This window comes from Tarenaya hassleriana, unplaced genomic scaffold (genome assembly GCF_000463585.1).
Source record: "Tarenaya hassleriana unplaced genomic scaffold, ASM46358v1 Cleome10, whole genome shotgun sequence".
Classification (NCBI taxonomy): domain Eukaryota; kingdom Viridiplantae; phylum Streptophyta; class Magnoliopsida; order Brassicales; family Cleomaceae; genus Tarenaya; species Tarenaya hassleriana.
Genome location: NW_010960188.1, coordinates 416395 through 438757, shown reverse-complemented (window position 1 = coordinate 438757; position 22363 = coordinate 416395). Strand labels below are relative to the sequence as shown.

General features: G+C 37.7%; 3 protein-coding genes across 4 annotated transcripts; 2 read left to right on the top strand and 1 right to left on the bottom strand.

The window, feature by feature from the left end:
- The first annotated feature begins 5700 nt into the window (after positions 1-5700).
- On the top strand, positions 5701-7554 carry LOC104827159. Its single transcript, XM_010560262.1, has 5 exons — positions 5701-6007; positions 6106-6302; positions 6399-6432; positions 6537-7156; positions 7232-7554. Exons 1-5 carry the CDS (start codon positions 5716-5718, stop codon positions 7502-7504), a joined length of 1416 nt encoding a protein of 471 aa, XP_010558564.1. The 5' UTR covers positions 5701-5715; the 3' UTR covers positions 7505-7554.
- A 1118-nt stretch (positions 7555-8672) lies between these two features.
- LOC104827149 (zeaxanthin epoxidase, chloroplastic) lies at positions 8673-12653 on the top strand. 2 transcript variants are annotated; one of them, XR_773888.1, is made up of 16 exons: positions 8673-9229; positions 9519-9681; positions 9777-9851; positions 9946-10046; positions 10162-10277; positions 10379-10590; positions 10688-10779; positions 10889-11003; positions 11095-11198; positions 11288-11333; positions 11425-11489; positions 11589-11675; positions 11759-11813; positions 11925-12013; positions 12114-12224; positions 12355-12447. XR_773888.1 is itself a non-coding variant. In XM_010560245.1 (16 exons), exons 1-16 carry the CDS (start codon positions 8730-8732, stop codon positions 12442-12444), a joined length of 1998 nt encoding a protein of 665 aa, XP_010558547.1. In that variant the 5' UTR covers positions 8673-8729; the 3' UTR covers positions 12445-12653. The 2 variants fall into 2 exon arrangements, 1 of the variants encoding a protein (XP_010558547.1); XM_010560245.1 differs by having other exon boundaries at positions 12137-12224; positions 12355-12653.
- A 2642-nt stretch (positions 12654-15295) lies between these two features.
- LOC104827141 lies at positions 15296-16987 on the bottom strand. The gene has a single exon (XM_010560232.2). It carries the CDS (start codon positions 16768-16770, stop codon positions 15571-15573), a length of 1200 nt encoding a protein of 399 aa, XP_010558534.1. The 5' UTR covers positions 16771-16987; the 3' UTR covers positions 15296-15570.
- Positions 16988-22363: the final 5376 nt, after the last annotated feature.

Sequence of the window (22363 nt, the reverse complement as noted above, 5' to 3'; positions counted from 1 at the left end):
AACCGCTCTCGGACGTATTATTTTTCCACTATGAAGATTTCTACTTTTATTTATTTTTCCCCTAATGTTTTTCTCCTCCCACGATTCCTTTATTTTTGGTTATAATAGAATTTATTTTATCTCTTATCGGGGTCGGAATTTAAGGTCCTTTTGCTTTGCTGTCTTAATAATAATATTTACATTGTGGAAAAAATAATTGGAAAGAGACTCGTGTAATAATATAATAAATTATATAAAATGTTACCCCACATCCACATGAAATGTGTCAGAACCCATGGCAATGAATCTGTTCGCCGGAATCTGTTCCGGCCATCGGCGGAATATTATACGATACGGATACAATATTTTACTTCGGTTGGCTAGTACCTGTGATATCATTCAACGCATTCGCATGCATATTTGGACCGTTGTTATAGAATAACTCTTCACGTGATTAGTCAACAGATATCTAACCGGCGATAAATTTCGCTAGTCTCCTCATATTTTATCGTATTTTTCATCATCGTCCTCAAAATTTAAATGTCACTAAACACCCCCTCTATATTTGCATTTGACCGTATATGTACCATAACTATATTCTATATATCATACACCATGGCGGTCGTTAGTTATTCCACTCAATTGATTATACATATATATATGCACCTACGCTCGTATATGCGAAATAAAGGAACATATTTTACCAAGGGAAAAGCTAAGATTTATAATTGCACATTTGTATCTATGTCAGTCGATCGTATTATACATGAAAAATATAGCATATACTATTTGTCATTGTTCAAGAAAAACGAGAAAAATACAAGAATGCAAGTGGCTTACCTTATTGAGCAAACATTATTTTTTGTCACAGAGAGGTTAAAAATTTGAATCAAGGGATGAACGTTAATGGGTATAACATTCCAAACATAGGGATTAAGATATAATAAACTCGATGATGATATGCTAGTCCAAAACAAGAAAAACAAAAAGGACTCCATGACGTGAGGATATGTACGGATTGCTTCGCCGCATATCATGCGTTAGTTAATAGAATTATAATCCCCAAAAAATTGCTTAACTTAATATTAATATGCGTGCGCATGTGAGAAATTAAACGTTATGCTTACTGATATAATGGTAATTTGATGGTATAAAACTTTTTTTTTGTCGACGCGATGAAAAATACGTGTTTTTTAATATGAATAGTTTTTCTAATTTTCAGAAACATGATTTATAGATTATAATTTATACTTATACATGTATAAATAAAAAGGTGTGTAAATATAGTATAAAGGGTATAAAATATGCGTGGGGGAACGGTGAATCCGATTTCACTTGGATGCTATCCAGCGTATGGCACGCTTATCAAAACCGATCAGAAAACGACTTATTGCAACTCCGTTAAATTATAAATTATTTAATATTAGGTGTATATATATATATATAGCAGCTTTAACTTTTGTTTCTTTTTTTTTTCCGCACATATTAAATTCCTTAGTTGCTTACGGCAACTGACTTTACTTCTGGTGTAAATGCTTTTCAGTTTACATGAAAATCGTCAAAGTTTATTTATGTTTTAATTTAATCAACAATATTCCGATGATGTCGAAATTTAAAAAAACAAAAACCAAAAGCATCATTTGGTGCGTATGACACTCCGGGATCATGACCAAACCCAGAGGGGCGAAAACAAGTAAATTGCAAACAACAAAAGTAATCTTTTTTATATATTTTATGTGTTCAAACCCGAATTTGCACCTAAATTTATAATGTATTTATTTATTTTAGGGAAAATCGCCAAAAAAACCCCGTACTCTCTCCAAATCAACGAAAAAATCCTATACTTTTTTGTTTATCAATTAAACCCTGTATTTGGTGTATATACAATTAATATATATTTTTTAAAAGTTTGGGATTTTATGGGTTAATCACACCAAATACAAGGTTTAATTGATAAACAAAAAAGTATAAGGTTTTTTCGTTGACCTGGGAAGAGTACGAGGTTTTTTTGACGATATCCCCTTTATTTTATTCACAATGTATTACACTATGTTAAACAATTATATATATATATATATATAATGATTTATACATGTATTACATTTCTGTTAAGACATCACAAAGCTCACTGTTTTTTCAAGATTGTCTAACTTTATTTGTGCAAAATCGCATTTAATTTAACACATCCAAGACAAAGTCCTGCTATTTATTTATTTATTTTATTTATTTTTTACATGACTGTGTTTCTTCCCCATGATTAGACAAAAAAATCGCCAGACACATCAAGTGCTTCGAACTTGGGGTTCCCTGTCGTGTTGACACTGAAACATGCAAAGCAACGAAACGATGACGTTTCACTGCTTCCTCCTCCCCATAAAAAAGCCGGCTTTAACAAAACGCATTTTTTTTACTTTTTCACCCCCCAAAAAATCCATTACTCCTCCCTTATTTCCCACCGGGAATCTGATATATATATATATATATATATATAATGTCAACTCAAAATTTTGATAATTCTATTGCATATATATATATGACCATATTAAAAAAAACTGATCTCTCACGTCATAAATGAAGGGTCGGGTCGACTGATCATGAAGAGGATAGATTTGGGTCCATTAGGGTTTTTATTGCAGATTGGGTTTAAAACTGGATTTCACGTTTGTGGAGGTTACTTGTGATCTTCGTCGTGTTTTTATGGGGATTGTTGCATAGATGCAGAATCTATGTGACAGTGGAAACAAATTAAAGGAACAGACGAAGGACCACTTAACGTGAGAGGCGAGATCGATCGTCTTCTACGTTCCATCCATCCGCGTTGGATAAATGTTGTAACGTTCTTTCCATCAATCCAACGGCCCATTTCATTCATATATATATATATATATATATATACATAGTAATGTCAATTATCAATTAAAAGGCTTACTAATTAATCACTCTTATATCTTTAATCCGTGGCTTATTCATGAGTTTGCGATGTAATAATTGGAAATAGAAAGTACATTTTCAGATAGATTCACTTTGATAATTAGAGGTGTAACTCGAGTCTCATTATATATCGAGTTACAAAATAGGAAAGATGATGAAAAACCATATAAATTTCAGCCATGCATCTTTACTATATGACTATACGAGCAACAATGTGCAAACCCCTACAAAAACACATTAAATAGATTTGCATGAAATCTAGGACCCAATATATATATATATATATATTTGTAGAACTGACCAATTTGGGCGGTGTATTAAAAAAACAAGTAATTATAGCACATATATATATATATATATATATGTATGTATATAATCACGAAATTTGGGTAGGTTGCCTCCTGAGGCAAGGTAGCGGTAGACTTGTGTTCATGTTCCGAGCGTCATGCATGCTTGTTGCTCCACTAACATTGAATTTATATGAATAATTGAAATCAAATTAAACCCATTTATTTACGAATTAAAATAACGAAAATAAGAAAGAGATATGCATGATTGATTGATTTTATAAAATAAAAAAATCAAAGGCACAAAGCAAATAGAGCCACGTGAGACATCCCACAAAGGTCCCAACATCACCACAGAGGGTTTCTGATCATTGCAATATCCCTAAAGATTATATTTAGAGACTTTCTTATAATATCTTCAAGGGCAAGTGCCCTGTATTCTTCTGACACATTTCTATCCTCTTTTTTCTTTTCCCCACTTTTTAAATTTTATAAAATAAATTCGTTTTCCCCATCTGTTCGAATGAAAAAAAAAAAATACTTGTTATATGAATTTATTCATATTATTTTTGCTTCAATGCTTCCTGCTCTTTTTTTTTCTCCGGATAAATTCTCATGTTCTATGTGACAGGATAAAGTTCATGCACCCTTTTATTATTGTCATTATTATATTATTTTTGTAATCTCCCCGTTTTGGCCTGTCTTTGTGAAAATGACATTTCTTGGAAGTTTAGACGAAATTTCTAGAACCAAATTATTTGTTTCTATCAGCGTCGCCACATTCGTAAATAAATACATTTTTATATGAAAGTACGTAATATCAAACAATCGATTAATAAAACTAAAATCAACCCAACTTGGAGTTTACATTGATGAATTAAGAAACGTGTATTTACTATAAGAAGAGGTGCAAACAAAAGTCAAAATCTAGAAGTTAGGAACCCCCCCAAATGGGAAATTTGAATAATATAAGAAAAGAGAAAATTGCTATAATATTTGGGGGAATATGGACAAAACAAAATATACGTACATATATACATATATAATTATAAAATGGGTAGGTGTTGGGAGAAGACAGATCCCTTTTATCTCTTTTTTTCTTGGTCCCTTGTGCAATGTTAAATGTACTCATTTATATTTATTTCCGGTGCGCCTCATAGGGAATTTCAGAAATGGAAATATTTAATATAATATAAGATATTCTTTTTTTTTTCAAAATGAATTTTGATATCCATACCCGTCTTAATGGAATCCAAAACCAATAACGTGAAACATAACTTTTTTTTTTGGTTAATTTTTTTTTGGTTAAAGTGAAACATAACTTTATATAAGTTGTCTAACGTTTTGTATCACACAATACAAATTACATCATCAATATTTTGTTAGGAACCGACATAAACGTCGTTCTGTGTTATTTGATACGTCGTAACACCCAACTTCTTATTGATTTTAGAAATTTATGTATCAACTTTAAAAAAAAACTAAAAATCTTAATTTAATGATTTGTGAATGAGTATCCAGACGGTGCGATGAGAAAACAATGGGCCTAGAAAACATTTGTATAGGCCCATATTAGATGGGCCCATTTATCTACACAAGGCTACCGAGGAACACGGGCCTAAAGCATCCAATATGGCAATATCGGCCTCATGAGTTTGTTTAGAATTTAATAAAAATAACAATTTCATGCAAACCTATACATTTTAAACAACAAGTATTCTATAAAGTCTAATTATCGGATTATAATGTTGTATGCTTTTGTTTAGAATGTGAGATTTACGGAAACAACTAATCTAAAATAAAGATTGCAAAATATAAAAATTAAAATACCAACAAATATAAAAAAAGAAAATTTATTACCCAGATATTTGAAATAAGTTATAACCATCAATATTTAAATTATATTAAAGCTAAAAAAAGTAGGATGAACTGCTAATTAAAATTTTGGAAAAATTATGCGAAAAAGAGCAGCTCACTTCCTTTATTAGTATATTACAGATTAGATGGACTCTGTGGATGATTAAGTGAAATGGCAAGATATGCCACGTTTTGGCTTGCAATTGGTTGATTTATGAATATGATAGAGAAATACATCTTTTACATGTAGAATGATAAAAAAACAAATGATAAAACAAACGTACGGAGTAGACAAGCTTTGTCACCATAGAAAGGAAAAAAGGAAGAAAAAAAATATAAACTCGCGACAGTGAAAAGAAAGTTAACTACAACCGATTGGTAAAGTTTCCTTTTTTATTTTACCCAGGAAAATTAATAATAAATCTTATGTAGACGCTTTTTCCTTTTTCAAGAAGTTAATTACCGTAGTCGGTAAAACGCGGGATTCTAAAACCAAATCAAGGGGTAAAACCGAAGAAACAAAAAAGGAAAAATAAAACCCAAACCTGTTTCAGACGCAAAGATCTATTACAATTCTACTATCTTACGTTCTCGTACATATATATACACAGGGACAAAGCCACATATACATGCATCGGTGGAGAGAGAGAGAGACGTGGACATGGATTGCGACAAGAGGTTTTCAAGTGGGCATCTGATTCTGAAACCGGAGGAGCTTCGGCTGTCGGATCTGGTGCGTCTGATTCTCTCCGGCGACGTCGAGAAGCCGAGATTGGTCGACAGCTCCGACACCACAGAACCCAGATTCCGTCGCCGGATTCTTATCTTCGTCTCCGTCGTCGTTTTGAAGATTCTCCTTCTCGTTTCAGCTCCTTTATCTCTCTTCGGCTCCGCCTCCGAGTTCGTATTGAATTTCCTTTCCCACAACACTTTCTCCGACGTCTTCCTCCGAGGTACGCACTGAATTCCCTTCTCCGATTCCATTTTTAGCTCTTGTATTGCATGAATATTAATGATCTCATTGATTTGTTTAAAAAACATAATAATGCAGGTGAAGTGGTGATACCTGAGAAATCATCCCCTGGATACGTGTCCTTCGTAGGCTATCTGGACACGAGAATAAGCTTAGACACGACGGCGAGACGTGAAGACGGGCATAGATTCTATGCGGCATTGTGCATCATGGCCTCTAAATTTGCCTATGAGAACCCTGCTCGTATCAAGTACGTTGTCGAGGACTATTGGAAGGTCCGTGAGTGTGTGTATATATATATGTATCATACATCAAAGTTCGAGGATAAAAAAGTAAAATGATCATAATGCCTCTTTTTTTTTTTTTTGCAGATGAAGTTCTTGGGCATGGACAACTACTGGAACGGTATGTATGCACAGACTGTATCTATCCACGCTCATTTCATTTTTTTTGGTCCGCATCGCCTTTGTATCGAGCCTTCGTTAATGTTCGTGCTTTTGATTTGTCAGAATATCTTGAAAAGAACACAACACAAGCGTTCATGATGTCGGACGAATCATCGGACGGCGAGGAAACGATCGTGGTGTCCTTTAGAGGAACTGAGCCGTTCAATTCAGAGGATTGGTGTTCAGACTTCGACATTACTTGGTACGAGCTCCCGGACATCGGGAGAATCCATGGCGGCTTCATGAAAGCCCTCGGACTTCACAAAAATTACGGTTGGCCCAAGGACCCACTCCCCAACCCCAACCGTAAATCCCCTCTGGCATACTACGCGATCAGGGACAAGCTGAAAACTCTGACGTGTCATAACCAACGGACCAGATTCGTGTTGACTGGTCATAGCCTAGGTGGGGCCCTAGCGATCCTTTTCGTGGCTGTGCTGATAATGGATGGCGAGGTTACGTTGCTGGACAAGATCCGCGGAGTTTATACGTACGGACAACCTCGGGTTGGTGACTCGAGATTCGCAGCATTCATGGAAAAGAGATTGGAAGAACATGATATCACGTATTACAGATTTGTTTATAACAACGACATAGTTCCGAGGTTGCCGTTCGATGACAAGGACCTGATGTTCAAGCACTTCGGCACGTGCGTATTCTACGACCGACGATATGACGCAAAGGTATTAACTACACAGATGCTTTGGTTGATATATAAAGAGAATGGTATTAATATGAATGATATGATATTTTTGCAGGTTTTAAGGGAAGAACCAAACAAGAACTTCTTTTGTCCGGCTGCGATGGTGCGGATGACGTCGAGCGCGGCCATGGAGCTCGTGAGAAGCTTCACGATCGCGGCCAGAGAGGGACCAGAGTTCGAGGAGGGATGGTTGCAGAGAGTGGCCAGAGTCTTCGGGCTATTTCTCCCTGGAATTTCGAATCATTCTCCTCAGGATTATGTCAATGCTATTAGATTAGGTCCTTCTCACGTCTTTCGTGTTCATAGAAACTTGCGCATCTCGAATTAAACTCTAAATTCTTTAACACCATATTTGATAAAATCATTGCCTTCTTTTAATTATTACAAGTTACAGTGTTAACACATACATCGTAATGGACCACCCGCGTATTACGTTCTGGTGTTCCCATGAATCAAAAGATCATTAAGGAACCTGCCAAAATTCTTCGCCGAAAGGGAAAAGTTCCCATAATATGGATTAAAATTCTTCGTCAAATCTAATGGCGCTCAAATCTTGGCTATTCTCAGCAAATCAACACGTTCAACAATCGAATGCCTAACTCAAAAAAGCTCAGAATCGCGAAGGACATATCTTGGATATCACCTCCTCCGGATGTTTGGAAACTGAATTCGGATGGGAGTGTGAGAGGAAACCCGACCTCTCGTGCGGAGGCCTACTTAGGGATCATTGGGGGAATTGGTCTATTGGTTTCGCCTCAAACCTTGGGATATGCTCAGTCTTTAGAGCAGAGGCTTTGGGGGTTCTGATCGGCTTGCGGCTAGCATGGCAAAGTGGGTTTCGAAAAGTTCTGGTGGAAATTGATAACAGATCTTTGGTGGATGCAATCAATAATCAAAAGGATACTCACACGGTAGATGAGAACATCCTCAAAGCAATTCACACTATATTAGCCAAAGAATGGAAGGTTTCAATCTATCATATTTATCGGGAAGCTAACTCGTGCGTAGATTTTTTGGCATCTACAGGTCACACTCTTCTATTAGGAACATCTGTTTTTACTGCTGCTCCTTCCCCACTGTCTAAACTTCTGATTGCTGACAGACTTGGGTGACTACAGCTCGAAGCGTTTTGATGTATCGATCTACTCCTATATATATATTAAAAAAAATATATGTATATTATATTATTAAAAAAAATACATGTGTATAATATTATATGCATTCTAATGGTCGATCAAGGAGGACGAGACGGGTGTCAACATCTGCAGAGATGTTTGTCAAGGAGTGGGGAATGAGGTGTAACATGGTGGTGATGCCACGTCGGCTTTTACTTCTCGACGGTTTGGTTCCTCTCTTGTATTGCATGAATATTAATGATCTCATTGATTTGTTTAAAAAACATAATAATGCAGGTGAAGTGGTGATACCTGAGAAATCATCCCCTGGATACGTGTCCTTCGTAGGCTATCTGGACACGAGAATAAGCTTAGACATTTCTTTTCTCACTCGTTTGATATTAACATTTGATTCCCTGAAAAATCCGGGAAATCGAGATGGGTTCTACTCCGTTTTGCTATTCCCTGAATCCATCTCCATCAAAAATCGAGTTCTCTAGGACCCATGTGCTGAGTCCCGCCGATAAGTACTTCTTCTTGGACTTCCCGTCTTTTCCGGGAAAGGCGAGAGGGAGATCAAAGGCGAGGAGTCGCCGGAGAGTGGCGGGAGTCAAGGCGACGGCGGCGGTGGAGAAGGTTCGGCGGGAGACTGCGGCGGAGAGGAAGAAGAAACTGAGGGTTCTGGTCGCCGGCGGCGGAATCGGAGGGTTGGTGTTTGCGCTGGCGGCGAAGAAGAAAGGGTTTGACGTGGTGGTGTTCGAGAAGGATTTGAGCGCCATTAGAGGAGAAGGACAATACAGAGGTCCGATTCAGATACAGAGCAATGCCTTAGCTGCTCTGGAAGCCATTGATATGGGTGTCGCCGAAGAAGTTATGGAGGCTGGTTGTATTACTGGTGATCGGATCAACGGTCTTGTCGACGGCGTTTCCGGTTCCTGGTAAGGCATCGAGAATATTGATCGATTGGTTGGTGACGAATTCCTTGAAGATTTCCGGCTTTTCAATTTGTATATGAATAACTGTTGCTTAGATAGATCCCATGTCTTCTTTCTCGGTGTACTGATTGTTCTGCTATTTGTAGAATGTTGAATCGTTCTTCTGCGCGTTTAATATCTTAGATTCAGCTTTTAGATCTACACAGAGTGGTATCTGAAGTTGATCTGTCTCTGTCTTTTGCAATATAAGCATTTACTCCAGTGGAATGATCCATGGATGTTAACCAAACAGGTATATCAAGTTTGATACATTCACTCCTGCAGCGGAAAGGGGGCTCCCCGTCACACGAGTTATTAGCCGAATGACTCTACAACAGATCCTAGCTCGTGCAGTCGGAGAAGACGTTATTAAAAACGAGAGTAATGTTGTTCGTTTCTTGGATTCCGAGGACAAGGTATCAAATATTTAAGACACTGTCCAATTCGTGGTCGTTGGCTCTGTCTGAGCTTATAGAATTTTCAAACTCAGCCGTATGGTTTCTGTATTCAGGTCACCGTGGAGCTTGAGAATGGAGAGCGCTACCGAGGTGATCTTCTTGTTGGCGCAGATGGCATATGGTCAAAAGTATGATTCTGTATGAAATTAATGGTATGGATAAGTAATAGCTTTGTGGGAAAAAGACATAATAAGGTAAAGATTGAGACTTTGCTGTTTCTAGGTGAGGAGTCAATTATTTGGTCCAGAGGAGGCTACGTATTCAGGTTACACTTGCTATACCGGCATTGCTGATTTTATACCAGCTGACATCGAGTCCGTCGGGTACGTAGCGTTAGATGAATTCAACGTACCTCTTGTGTGTATTATCTCTATTTTTAGACCATGTTATTGGGTTTTTGTTTTTCTGATATTGAAACTGTTCCCCCCTCCCCCAAAGGTATCGGGTTTTCTTGGGACACAAGCAATATTTTGTTTCTTCAGATGTCGGCGGGGGAAAAATGCAATGGTATGCGTTTCATAAGGAGTCGGCTGGTGGCAGTGATCCTCCCAGTGGTATTCTCTTTGATTCTCTGACATTTTCTCTTAGTGTACGGTTTTCATCAAAATAAGCCCTTTTTTTCTTTCTTCATTTGGTCCATGTGTTACTGTTACAGGTAGAAAGAAAAGACTGCTCGAAATATTTGAAGGATGGTGCGACAACGTGATAGACTTGTTGCATGCCACAAAGGAGGACGAGATTCTTAGACGGGATATCTATGATAGAACTCCTCGCTTTACATGGGGAAAAGGGCGTGTTTCGTTACTCGGTGACTCCATCCATGCAATGCAGCCAAACATGGGTCAAGGTGGATGCATGGCCATTGAGGTGTCACCATCAACTAAAATTCCGATGCTTTAGTTCTTCTGATCTGCTAATCAAAATGACGGAAGTTCCACTAAACAAGGTCCCTTTATTCTTACAGGATAGTTATCAATTAGCTTGGGAGCTCGAACATGCGTGGAGGCATAGTGTGGAAACCAATAGACCTATAGATGTTGTCTCCTCTTTAAGAAGGTGAGGTCTCATATTCTTTCTCAGAAGCTCGTATGGCTTAGGGCCGGAACTTGTTGATATAGGGGCAGCTTATGAATTGTGATGTTTTCCTTTTGTTTGGGTTCGGTAGTTATGAGCAAGCAAGGAAACTTAGGGTTGCCATTATCCACGGGATGGCGAGAATGGCTGCAATGATGGCTTCCGCCTACAAAGGATACTTGGGTGTGGGTCTCGGCCCGTTGTCTGTGAGTATTTCATTGTACTGTCTAATAAGAGAGTCGTTTTTTCGTTACTTGTATGACCTCAAATGGGACTTTCCACATCGTTTTTTTGCAGTTCTTGACGAAGTTAAGAATACCGCACCCGGGAACAGTTTGTGGGAGATTCTTCATTGATTTGGCAATTCCTTTGATGCTCAACTGGGTCCTCGGAGGTAACAGGTCAGATTCTTCATGTCTCGTTTTCTATATTATCGTTTTCTTTTTCTTTCTTCCCGAACATTACCCAGCTTTCATATGTGCTTCTGCAGTTCCAAACTCGAAGGAAGGCTACCTCGTTGCAGATTGTCAGACAAAGTATGATGATGCTCCCCTGTGTTTCATTCTTCAAAGGAAGTATTATAGGACTAGAATGTTGGATATGAATCTCTAAATTCTTTGTTTGAAGGCCAATGACCAGTTGCAGAGATGGTTTCAGGACAACGATGCCCTTGAGCGTGCCATAATTGGGGAGTACGTATTACAAACGATAATCAGATTATCGCCTTATATTTCTACGTACCGAGACTAAGCTATGCTCAAACTGCCATTGTGCTTACCTCGTTCTCGCAGTTGGCATCTGATTCCTTGCGGAAATGATTGTATCGTCAGGGAAACCATATGTTTAAACAGAGACGAGGACCGACCTTGCATCATCGGGTATAGTTCCGACTTTCTTTATAGGAGGAAAAAAACTGTCAATGAAACCGATCCATCTCAAACTCTGTCTTGGCTGATTTCAGGAGCGAACCAGACAAGGATTTCCCAGGAATGTGCATTGCCATTCCAACTTCCCAGGTAACGTTACGGGTTACATTGTTATGTGTGTGTGTGTATAAGCTCTCTTCTATCAGTAACTGAAACAGACCACAGAAAGAACTTGAATCTTGACGGATCTCGTTGCTTTAGGTTTCAAAGGCACATGCCCGTATTACTTACAAGGATGGAGCTTTCTTCGTGACGGATCTTCGGAGCGAATATGGCACATTTATCACCCAGTAAGCCCAACTGGGGAAGAAATATCTGAAAATTTCCGCTAACGGATCATCTCACTGTTTTATCATATGGGACTGTAAGAAATATCTGGAAAAATAAAAGTTTTTTGTTTTTTGTTTTTGCAGTAACGTGGGAAGGAGATGTCGGGTGACACCAAATTTCCCGGCGCGGTTTCGTCCATCCGACACAATCGAGTTCGGTTCGGATAAGAAGGTACGAACACAGATCCTTACCCTGTTAAAAGCATTCAAACCGACATAGTATATCTCATCTCCGGTACAAACCCCGTTTGGGTTTTTCCGGTTTGGTAAAAACCCATTTGGTTTTTTTCCGGTTTGGGTAGGCTGCGTTTCGGGTTAAGGTGATCCGGAAAACACCAAAGGTGACGCGTAGAGACACGGAGAGTAGCAGCAAATTACTTCAGGCGGCGTAAAATTGAAATTCTTGGGGGTTTCTGATTTTGTATATTGTGTACAGTGATTATCTTCATATGTATATATATATATGTTTATGTATATAGAATTGTAAGCTCCATAACTACTGTTGGGCCTAAAAGCCCATTTGGTGGAAAAGTTAAACCCTCCACGTGAGGGAGAGGCTTTCCGAAACGTGGCGTTTTGCGTTTTAGGGTTAATACCCTAATGTGTTTGGCATTTTGCGAGACACGGTGCTCGAGAGAGTGACAGAGGCGAGAACGGAGACGGGGAAGGAGAAAGAGGTCTATGCCGACGGAGGAGTTTCTCGGAGTCGCCGGAGCTCAGGATCGAAGGCGGCTCAAGGTAGGTGAGTCGGGATCGGTAAGGCGTCGCGTATTCTGTTCTTTCTCGGTTGTTTCTTGGACACATCGTTGGTGAGTCTCCGGTTTTGTGGAGACCACCGTCTTCGGTTGTTTTCCGTTCTGTTCTAGTGGATTCGCCGGCATCGTCCGGCCGAGATGTAGGCCCGAGTTTGTTCGGTAACCGAACTCGTTAAAACTCCGGTGTCATTTCTTCTTCTTGCACGAACGAGCGTCGGAGTGGCCGTGAGAACTCGATACCGACTTCACAACTACAAACTCATAATCCGTTAAACTCGGCTTGGTCTGGTGTAATAACATATATGGATTTAAAATTGTTTGGAAGGAGAGAGATGGAGAGGGCAAATAATAAATGAGGTGGCGGGAAAGTAAGAGAAGAGGAACAATAATTTTACTGACATAACCAAAGGAGAGGGGGTCCCACCCACATTCATTTATGTTTCACTGACCGGCCATATCGCATTTTTGTGACACCTCCACATGTAACTTGTCTCTTTTATGCTCTCCATTACAAACGTTATAAATTCAATTTATTCACATTCGTTATAATTTCATTGCCATATTGTTGAGAGAGAATGTCGAGGTGGTGGTAACCAAACAAATCGATTTTGACGATTGCATGTCCGAACAAATCTCCTGCTTCACTCCCCACCTCATCTGTCAAATCAACGGCCACGATTCGATCTAAATTCTTTCGGTGGGTCCCCCTTTTTAAATTTATGTGATTGTTATTAATTGCTAAGTTTTTATGTGATTGTACTTGTTCTTTTTTTTTTTCTCTCCCGTTTTGGGGGCTTTTACTCGTGAGGGAAAAAGAAGGATGGGAAGCACGTGATGGGCGGTGGGGTTCGCACGTGATATGAGCAACGGTCAGTGAGGGCGGATGGTGCTAGTGACCGTTTTAGGAATTTAATAAAATGGACCGACAAATCCCAATACTAAAACAAAATCATGTTCAAAAATTTTGAGCTGTGAGTTTTCATTTCTTCAGTGGTGTATAAATTCGTAATCAGGCGATGCTGTGATGTTGTAATCGGTGTAGTTGAGAGTTATGCTTGTGATTATATTCAATATATATATATATATATATGTATATATAATTAATGTCCATACTTGATGCAACAGTTATTTGTCCCAATAGATATCCGCCCTTTACCAAAAATAATAGTAATTCACTGTTTTTCGCTTGAATACATTTGAAAGCTTTAATTAATCATAGTCTTTCAAATTACATGGGCTTAAAGCAAAAAAATAATAATTTAAGATATATATTTTATTCCAAGTGTCTAGCGATTGTCTAGTTGCTTGAAATGTTGCATAAATGAAATTGTTAATAATTTAAGGAAATCACATGGAAATGGTTTCATCCAACGAGAATTACGGCGAATTCGTATTCGGAATAATATCGAAAGCGTTTTTATACAATTATTTTAAAAAAGTCTAAAAAAAAAGAATTACAACAGCAAGCAATATCCCTTTTTTGGTGATGATCATAACATATGCGAACATTATTTATTTATGAACTTTGTCGAGGGTAACCAGCTGCAACGGTCGAATTCATGTTCGGTTTTGGCTGAACTTTGTCTAATTATCATTAATACAATTTATTTCCACAAAAATATTTTATAATTTCGTCAGGTACATTGGTTGGAAACATGAATCATTCCCACCATCTGCATCCATGTCCCGGAAAAAAAAAAGTCACCCACTTTAATTTAGTGAAAGTAACGTTAAATCAAATCTAAAAAAGAAACAAAAAACCTGAGTGAGTGCCGAATATTTACGGATTTGCCAGACGGACAAAACACCTCGTTGTTTTGTCTCTTAAAAGCTGAACGGTGCGGATGAGTTTTCCTCTGTCAGGTTTTTTTTTTCATTTTCATTTTTACTTTCATTTCTTTTTTCTCCGGAGAACTCAAAACCCATTATCCTTTTCTTTGTATTCCAAGAAAATATTAATTTTAAAAAAAGAAAAAGAAAAAAAAAAGAAAAAAAAATCCAATCCCAAATCTCAATCTCTGTCACGCCCTCTTCTCGTTCTCAAAAGAAGAGACTTTTATCCTTCAGACATCTTCCATTCATTTGCCAATTCCCAATCACACGGTGCTTCTGATTTTCCCCAGTAAAAATATATTTACATAATTAAAAACCAAAAGAATTACCGAACAATAAAAAAACATTTTTTTTAGATTTTCACGATACACACGCGCTTTGGAATTAGTACAAGATTAGCTCTTTTAAAAGCCCACAATAAATGGATTTGCGTTGGTCGACGTCGTACTAAAATGTTGGGGTAAAACGACGTCGTCTCAGCCACTGTAACGCGGGCCCAGCAAACGTTATTGTCTGTTTGGGAAGTCGTCACACGTGCGTTGGTGTGGATTTTGAAAAAAGGTAATTAAATATTCCGTAGATAAAAATAAAATAAAAGCCCAACACGAGAAAATGATTACGAATCAAAGAAATCGAATAAATAAACCCTTTCCCATAAACAAAGATGAGCTGTAGCCAATTAATTTATTAAAGCTCAGTCATTAATATACAAATTCCGGATATTTTATTATTCTTTTTCCACTGTATTTTCTTAGTACAACGCGCTCTCCTGCTGTTTTTTGTTTTTTTCATTTTTGTTCAAATATGAAATATTTTCCTTCCGTACGGTAAAAATGTAAAAATTACATACCCTTTGTAAATTTTTTAAAACGTTTAAATTTTTACGTGTCTTGTGTAGTTAAGGAGATAACAGCAATCAAAGGAAACGAATCACGACCGGGAAACCGACTCTGCCAGTTTACCGAGACGTTGGGCGAGCTCCGGCGAGAGCTTCTTCACCGGCTTCCTTTCCTTCTCCGGCCGGAAATCGAAGCCCAGAGCGTCGGATACTTCCTCGGAGCTCCAACCGGCTTTCCGGAGCGATTCCGAGAACCGACCCGATTTCAGAAGCAGAGCGTCGAGAACCGCTTGGTTGTCCAAAATTACCATTTCGCCCTCGAAGAACCCTGACGCCGACACGTGGATGATGTCATCTATGTCTGATTCGCTCCATCCGCCCTCCCGCAGAACCGACCCGATCTGATCCACGTACTCGTCCACCCATTTCGGAATCTCGGATCTGGGCAAGTCCGAGTACCTGTCCGGAGACGTAGAGTAAGACGAAGACATCGACGACGCCGAGTTTCTCCGGCGACGGTCCACCGCCGCGTCACTCCAAAACTCGACCCATCTCGGGGCACCCGACCCGTTTGCCCGGCCCATATCCAAGCTCCTCCGTGAGAAATTCGACGACGACCCGGCGGACTTCTCGCTCACAGAACGCTGTTTCGTCAGGATGTCTCGGCGGGATTCGGAGCCCCGGAACACAGACTCGCGTTCGAAGAAATCGGAAAGATCCGAACCGCAACAGAAAATCCGAGTCTCGTCGATGAAGAAAACCGGGTTACCAGCAAGCGATGGGTTACAAGGGATGTAGCAGTGGTCGAAAATGGGTATCATGAGAGGAGCTCTTTTCAGCGCATTTCTCGCGACCCGTAACGCTTTCTCCGGGTCGGATGGTCTCGGTCCCCACGATTTGCACCAGAGGGCGTTTCTCGCGATCTGAAACGATACAGAAGCGATTGGGAGGTCGATCATGGCGCGGAGATGGAGCCGCGCTCCGGGAGAGCGCCAATCGGGAAATCCTGCGGCGACGGGAACTCCGGCGGAGAGGATGGCGCGGAGATCCGGCGGGAACGCGAACCCGAACTCGGCCTCGGCCCGAGCGAACTCGGCTTCGGATAGGCCCGGTTGCACTTGGATACCCGACCTCGTTAAGTGGGCAATTACTTGGTCGGCGAGAGAGGAGAAAGAGATGAGACTGTTCCTCACCGTTGGAGTCTGCGGTGCGGCGGCGCGGGCTGAGAGACGGCGGAGGCCGGCGGCATGGGCCGGGCTCAGACCGGTCATCCTCCGGTCCACGTCGACCATTTTTTCAGGGGTAAATGTGGGCAAAAAGATCTTCCGAACAAAGCTTTAAAAAATAGGCGGCTTTTTGAGTTAAGAGGTTTGAGATTTGGGTGATGGCGAAGTGAAAAAGATGATCGGAAAATTAAAAAAAGAAAGAAATAGAGAGAGGGCGAGGAGAGGAGCTTTGTGTATCAAAGCAAGCTTCTTTTATTTATAGCTGTTTGTTAGCGGACCCCATCTTTTTTAATGTGTGTTTTTTTCCCTCTTTCCGTTTTTTCTTTTTGTTCTGCTTGATCATGAAATATCCGCCAAAAAAATTATTCAATAATCCTTTTCGTCACATTGAATAATTATAAAATATTTCGTTGTAAACTTTAAAATAATGTTTTTCGACATATTCAAGGGTTGGTGTCTAAATGAGAAAAAAAAAATCCGAATTGGCTGTCAAACAGATTAATGAGTACATAAAACATCGTATGAGAATCTCTTAGTTTCTTCGTCCACTAGATCTCTATATCTAATCGATTATTCTTTTTCTTTTATTATCGGGAAAAAAGGGTAGATTTTTATGCAAACCTTCTCTCCATAGAAGTCTTTGGTGCTAATCGAATCAGATACCTTTCCTATCGTTTACTTTGGCACTGTATTTAACGGCTCTGATTTCTCCCAAGAACGCGGGACCCACTTGCAATCATGGGTCCAAATGTAACATTTCCAATTCCAACTCGGATTATTACATTTTAAAAAATTAAATAAATCGTTTTACTGGCATCTCAAATATGCGTCTAATGTACAAAATTACCAAGTGATTAGACATAAAAACCATGCCTGATCGCGATTCATGCAAGAAGAATAGAATCGATTTATCAGGGGCATAATAGTCTTTTTGGAGTGTCGGAGTTTAATCAATGTGAAACTGAATCGAGACCGTTGAAGCATATGATCTTTGGGGGTCGCAATAAAAACCGTCACGCTTCTCAAGGCACGCTACTCCGTGAACTCACATGCGTTCATATTCACACTTCACCGTCTAAAATCACTTATACGATTAATTTGTTTTTAGTAAATGACTTTACATTATAAGTTTATTATATTCCCATTATACGGTAATTTTACACTTATATATATATATATTTAAGAAAGCGTTAATGGTCGGTTCATTAATTCAAACTGCCATACACACTTTCCATTATTAAAAAGATAAACGGTCGTTTTGTCAGCTTAATCACATGATCTCGTACTAATATTTGCCCAAAATTATATATATTTAATTGTTTTCGTCGGAGATTCTTTTATTAACAAATAAAATAAACAGTAAATTCCCAATATTAAAAAAGAACTAATCAACTTGGTCAATCTTAATTTAATCATTTGGTTTGTTTTTAAAAATGCAAACCGGTCAGCGGCACAACTTTTTGCGTACGTAACTTGTTGACTTGATTGAAGATTAAGGATTTTAATAGCGCTCTTTTCAAATGATTAACTCAAAACAAATCCGATTCTGACGTTAATATTTTTCACCTAAAGGGCAATTTGCACCGCTCTCTTCATAGGAAATTAAAGTAACTTTCTTTTTCACTTTTACGTTGTTTTTTAACCAACCTTTAAATAACAATCGGATTGAAGCTAAGTAGCTTCATCACCGCTCCTCATGCTCTCACCAGTTATAATTATGCCTCACCATTTTCCTTGATACATATATATTCTTCCATAATAACCCGTCTCACATCCCTTTGGGCCGGACAACATCTCACATCTCTTCGGACCGGACGATATCTCAGACAGTAAACATCCGTTCTGCGCAATAATCATTTATATATTTCATACATGGTGGAGTATTATAAAGGAAAATCTGATTATGGAACCGAACTTACTCATATGTACATAATAATCAGTCACAAACATTCTGGCGTTTTGCCTTCCGAAGCAAAAGATTAAATAAAATACATAATTTTGTCCAACAAAAGTGTAATTCAAATTTAGAATTATCGTATTAAGATATATTGCCCGGATTGAGGACGGTGAGCTTTCAAAGATGGAGGAAGAGATCCGCTTAGATATGTCGGATCTTGAAAGGACCAAAGAACAACGTTCCAATCTCATACAAAAATAATAATAATAAACAACATGGAGAAGGAAAAGGCTTGGATTAGATATATATGTAGGCGTTTCGACGTCAATGACCAAACCATAAACTGTCACTTTCCTTTTTTCCTTCCAAAATAATTTCTTCCTCAAAAAATGTAAAATGACAATTCTTCTTCCTGTCATTATTGTAGAAGTTAGTTGGCCCAACGTCATGTTGAATTTATATGAACGGGTGCATATAGTTATCGGTCGATTTATGTTTACGAATTACTTCATACACGCACATATATATATATATATATATATATATATATATTATTACTTTGGCTCGAGTAATTTATATTTTAATGTGGTTATGAAGAAAATCAAATCGCGACGGGGGATGGAGTGATTAATGAAGGTGTGAAAGTTGGATGAAAGTGAGGAAGAGGAGAGAAAGGGGTGTTGTGTGGTGTGAATGTGAAGCCGAAGGGGACAACCATACTTGGAACCGTAGAAGTTAAGATCTCGCGAATTGAAATGACTTTTTGGTGGCAATGTCCGCTGAATTTCTGTTCATTGTTGGGTCCATTTTGTCCACCCACTCTTTTTTTTTTCTTCTGAATTTCTGTTCATTGTTTTGCGATCGAAATTAAAATTATAATTTGTACAATTTTCCTTTCTAGTTTTTTTTTTAATATATATGGATTTAGTTATATCAGTGCAGTGTGAATATAAATTTCAAAAAGTACGTAAAAAAACAAAAGGGGTTTGCATTAAATCTAAAACTAGTGATACATATGCCTATCATTCTTGTAAATGCATGTTTCACCTAAAAACTATAAGAGGAAACGTCATAATCCGCGTGACAAATATAATACGATTTCTCGACAAATATGTCGTCGCAGTCACGGAAGACAATCGAATTCACTGCATAACAAGAAAAGGTCGATATCGTTTGCATAATTCGGTACGTGGGGGCTCATCTCCCTGTGGCATAATACGAAACAAATACATGTCCCCTCTCAATCACTGATGAACGGTCGGTTTGGTCCAACAGCTTCTGTTTTTTTTTATGTCCCTTTGGTCATAAGAAAGACGAACAGTGTCAATTTCTTGCTTTCATTTTGTTCGTTTTCGTAATTTAATTTTTAGTTTCTTGTTGATTGATGTTAAAAGAACATAGGACTTTTCACGTTTGGTGGATGATATTTTCCCTCCAATTAATTGAAATTTGAAAAAGAGAAGGTTAGGGCCCGGAAGAACAATAAACAACAAAAGATAAATCAATTCGTGTAACCGTGCATTGATTCAATTATAGTAATAGGTCCACGTATTTTAATTATATAATAATAAATAAAATGATTCCATGAGTTTGGACCAAATTAAGAACAAGTTGACATTTGCAAATATAGACAACATATCCCATAGTAATATGAATAAATAAATCGTATCAGCTCCGGTCAAGTTGAGTATCTAAGATCTTTGTTTCGTAAGAGGGTTATACATGTCGTGTGTCGTATATAATTAGTATTGTACAGTAAATGCCGAAAATGTGGATATCTCAAAACTATATGAGCCATTGGGTTCGTGTGAATGAATAATATAAGTAGAAGAAGTGGTAATTCATTTTGATATAACAATAACATTTACTCACAAGGAGACACACACACACATATATATATATATATATATATATATCAAAATATACGGACCGTTCAATCTGAAAAGGTAAAGATATTAAGATGCCCATCGATCATTTTGTGGGATGGGTCAGCTTTAACCTTAATCATAAGCCTGTATTATTGTTAGAATATCATAACTAATTCAGATTATAAATATAAAATCCAATAGATTAAGAGCTCCCCATGTGCATTATACCTTCCCCCAACTATTTTATTAGCAATACATACAAAGCAAGTTGGTCTCTCTATATATATATATATATTAGTGTTCATAGGCGATGAATATCGATTGAGTAGGTAAACCCACGTCAAGTTGTATATTGAAGAGAAATTAACAAAATTAAAAGAAAACCCTAGTATATATTTAGAGTAGGTATATAATTAAATGTACGATGGGTAATTATACTACAATAAAATAGTGATAAACAATATGCTAATACCAACACAAGGACTATTTTAATATTATAGCAGCACAAGGAATTGTCAACTTGTAACACAAAAGAAAAATTGTGGATTGATTAAAGAAACATAAATAGGGTTATAGGGTTCTTTAATAAAATAACGATTTGGAACAATCGAAATTCTCAAAAGCAGCGGGAACTTCGCAATCGATGATTCTCTTGTAAAAGTACACTAAGCTTTTTCCTTCACCACCTTTCTATTTAATATATATATATATATCTCACTATTTTTTTTTTGATAAAACTATATATCTCACACAATTTACATAGAGCAAACATTCTTTTTCAGAGAAAAATCACATAACCCTTTTTCTTATGAACGGTGTGCATACCTTCTACCATATAAAAAACCCAGAGAACTAAAAACTTTGAAACTTGTATAAAAAAAATCATATTACCATAAAATAGAAAGTTACAAAAGCTTACAGAAAAAAAATACAAGAATAAAATCTATGTTGTTGGATTCGGCGTTTTATATATGGAGGAGAGATGAATGTAATAATAATGTATAGGCTAAAGCCTATGGGTTAGTTAGCTAAAAAGGCCTAATGGGAGGTCCAAGCGTGGAAGTGACCGGGGAATAAAGTGATCCCATCGATTTTATTTATTTATTTATTTATTACATATATACATATCAATTCATGTATGCATATGTTTTTATACCTTTTGCGATTTGGGGTTTAGGTCAAAGCCCTTTTCACTCGGTTAGGTTGGAATACGTCTTGTGGATTTTCCGGTTGAATATCTATGTTTCGTCTTCAATGTCAAACTGGGTTCTTACCTTTGGATTTGAGCTTTTATCATTTGAGCCCATTTGACCCGTGGTTCAACTCGAGTTTCGGAAATTTACAAAGTTACAGAAATACCCTTCACTTTCTGAATATCATCTAAAATACCTAGGTTTCTTTTAACCAGACTCTGTGATGGCAACTTGGGTTGCCCAATCCAATTAAACCCAATCCAAATGGGTTGAATAAATTTAAAAAAAAAACAAGAGAAATTCTTTATTTTTTTTAACCTAATCGTTATTTTGATTTTGAATTTGGAAATACATATCTTTTTATCACTATACTTTTCAATGAAAGACATGCGCTCTGAACACCAAAATGTCATTAATAACATAGAGAGGCATGAACCGTTTGAATTAAGACTTCCATTGGTTCTTTTAGAAGACATGTTTTAAGCGAAGGTAAATGGTGAAGAAAAGAACACATTTTTCGTTAGGGAGAACTAGAGACAGATTGTCTACCAACGTAATACCGAATATTTTTGCTATGTAGTAATCTTCCTACTTAAATAGATACTTATTTGTGGGTTGGTAACAGATCGATATGATTAATGTAGGTAGACAAATTTATTGATTAGCGATTTAAAATTCGAATCTGATTAGGTTAACCAAAA

Coding starts and splice junctions, on each gene's coding strand:
- LOC104827141 (XM_010560232.2), bottom strand. CDS start 16,770: ATGGTCGACGTGGACCGGAGGATGACCGGTCTGAGCCCGGCCCATGCC.
- LOC104827149 (XM_010560245.1), top strand. CDS start 8,730: ATGGGTTCTACTCCGTTTTGCTATTCCCTGAATCCATCTCCATCAAAA. Junction 10,591..10,687: donor GTGGATGCATGGCCATTGAG/GTGTCACCATCA, acceptor TTATTCTTACAG/GATAGTTATCAATTAGCTTG. Junction 12,014..12,136: donor TATGGCACATTTATCACCCA/GTAAGCCCAACT, acceptor TTGTTTTTGCAG/TAACGTGGGAAGGAGATGTC.
- LOC104827159 (XM_010560262.1), top strand. CDS start 5,716: ATGGATTGCGACAAGAGGTTTTCAAGTGGGCATCTGATTCTGAAACCG. Junction 6,433..6,536: donor CATGGACAACTACTGGAACG/GTATGTATGCAC, acceptor TTGATTTGTCAG/AATATCTTGAAAAGAACACA. Junction 7,157..7,231: donor ACCGACGATATGACGCAAAG/GTATTAACTACA, acceptor ATATTTTTGCAG/GTTTTAAGGGAAGAACCAAA.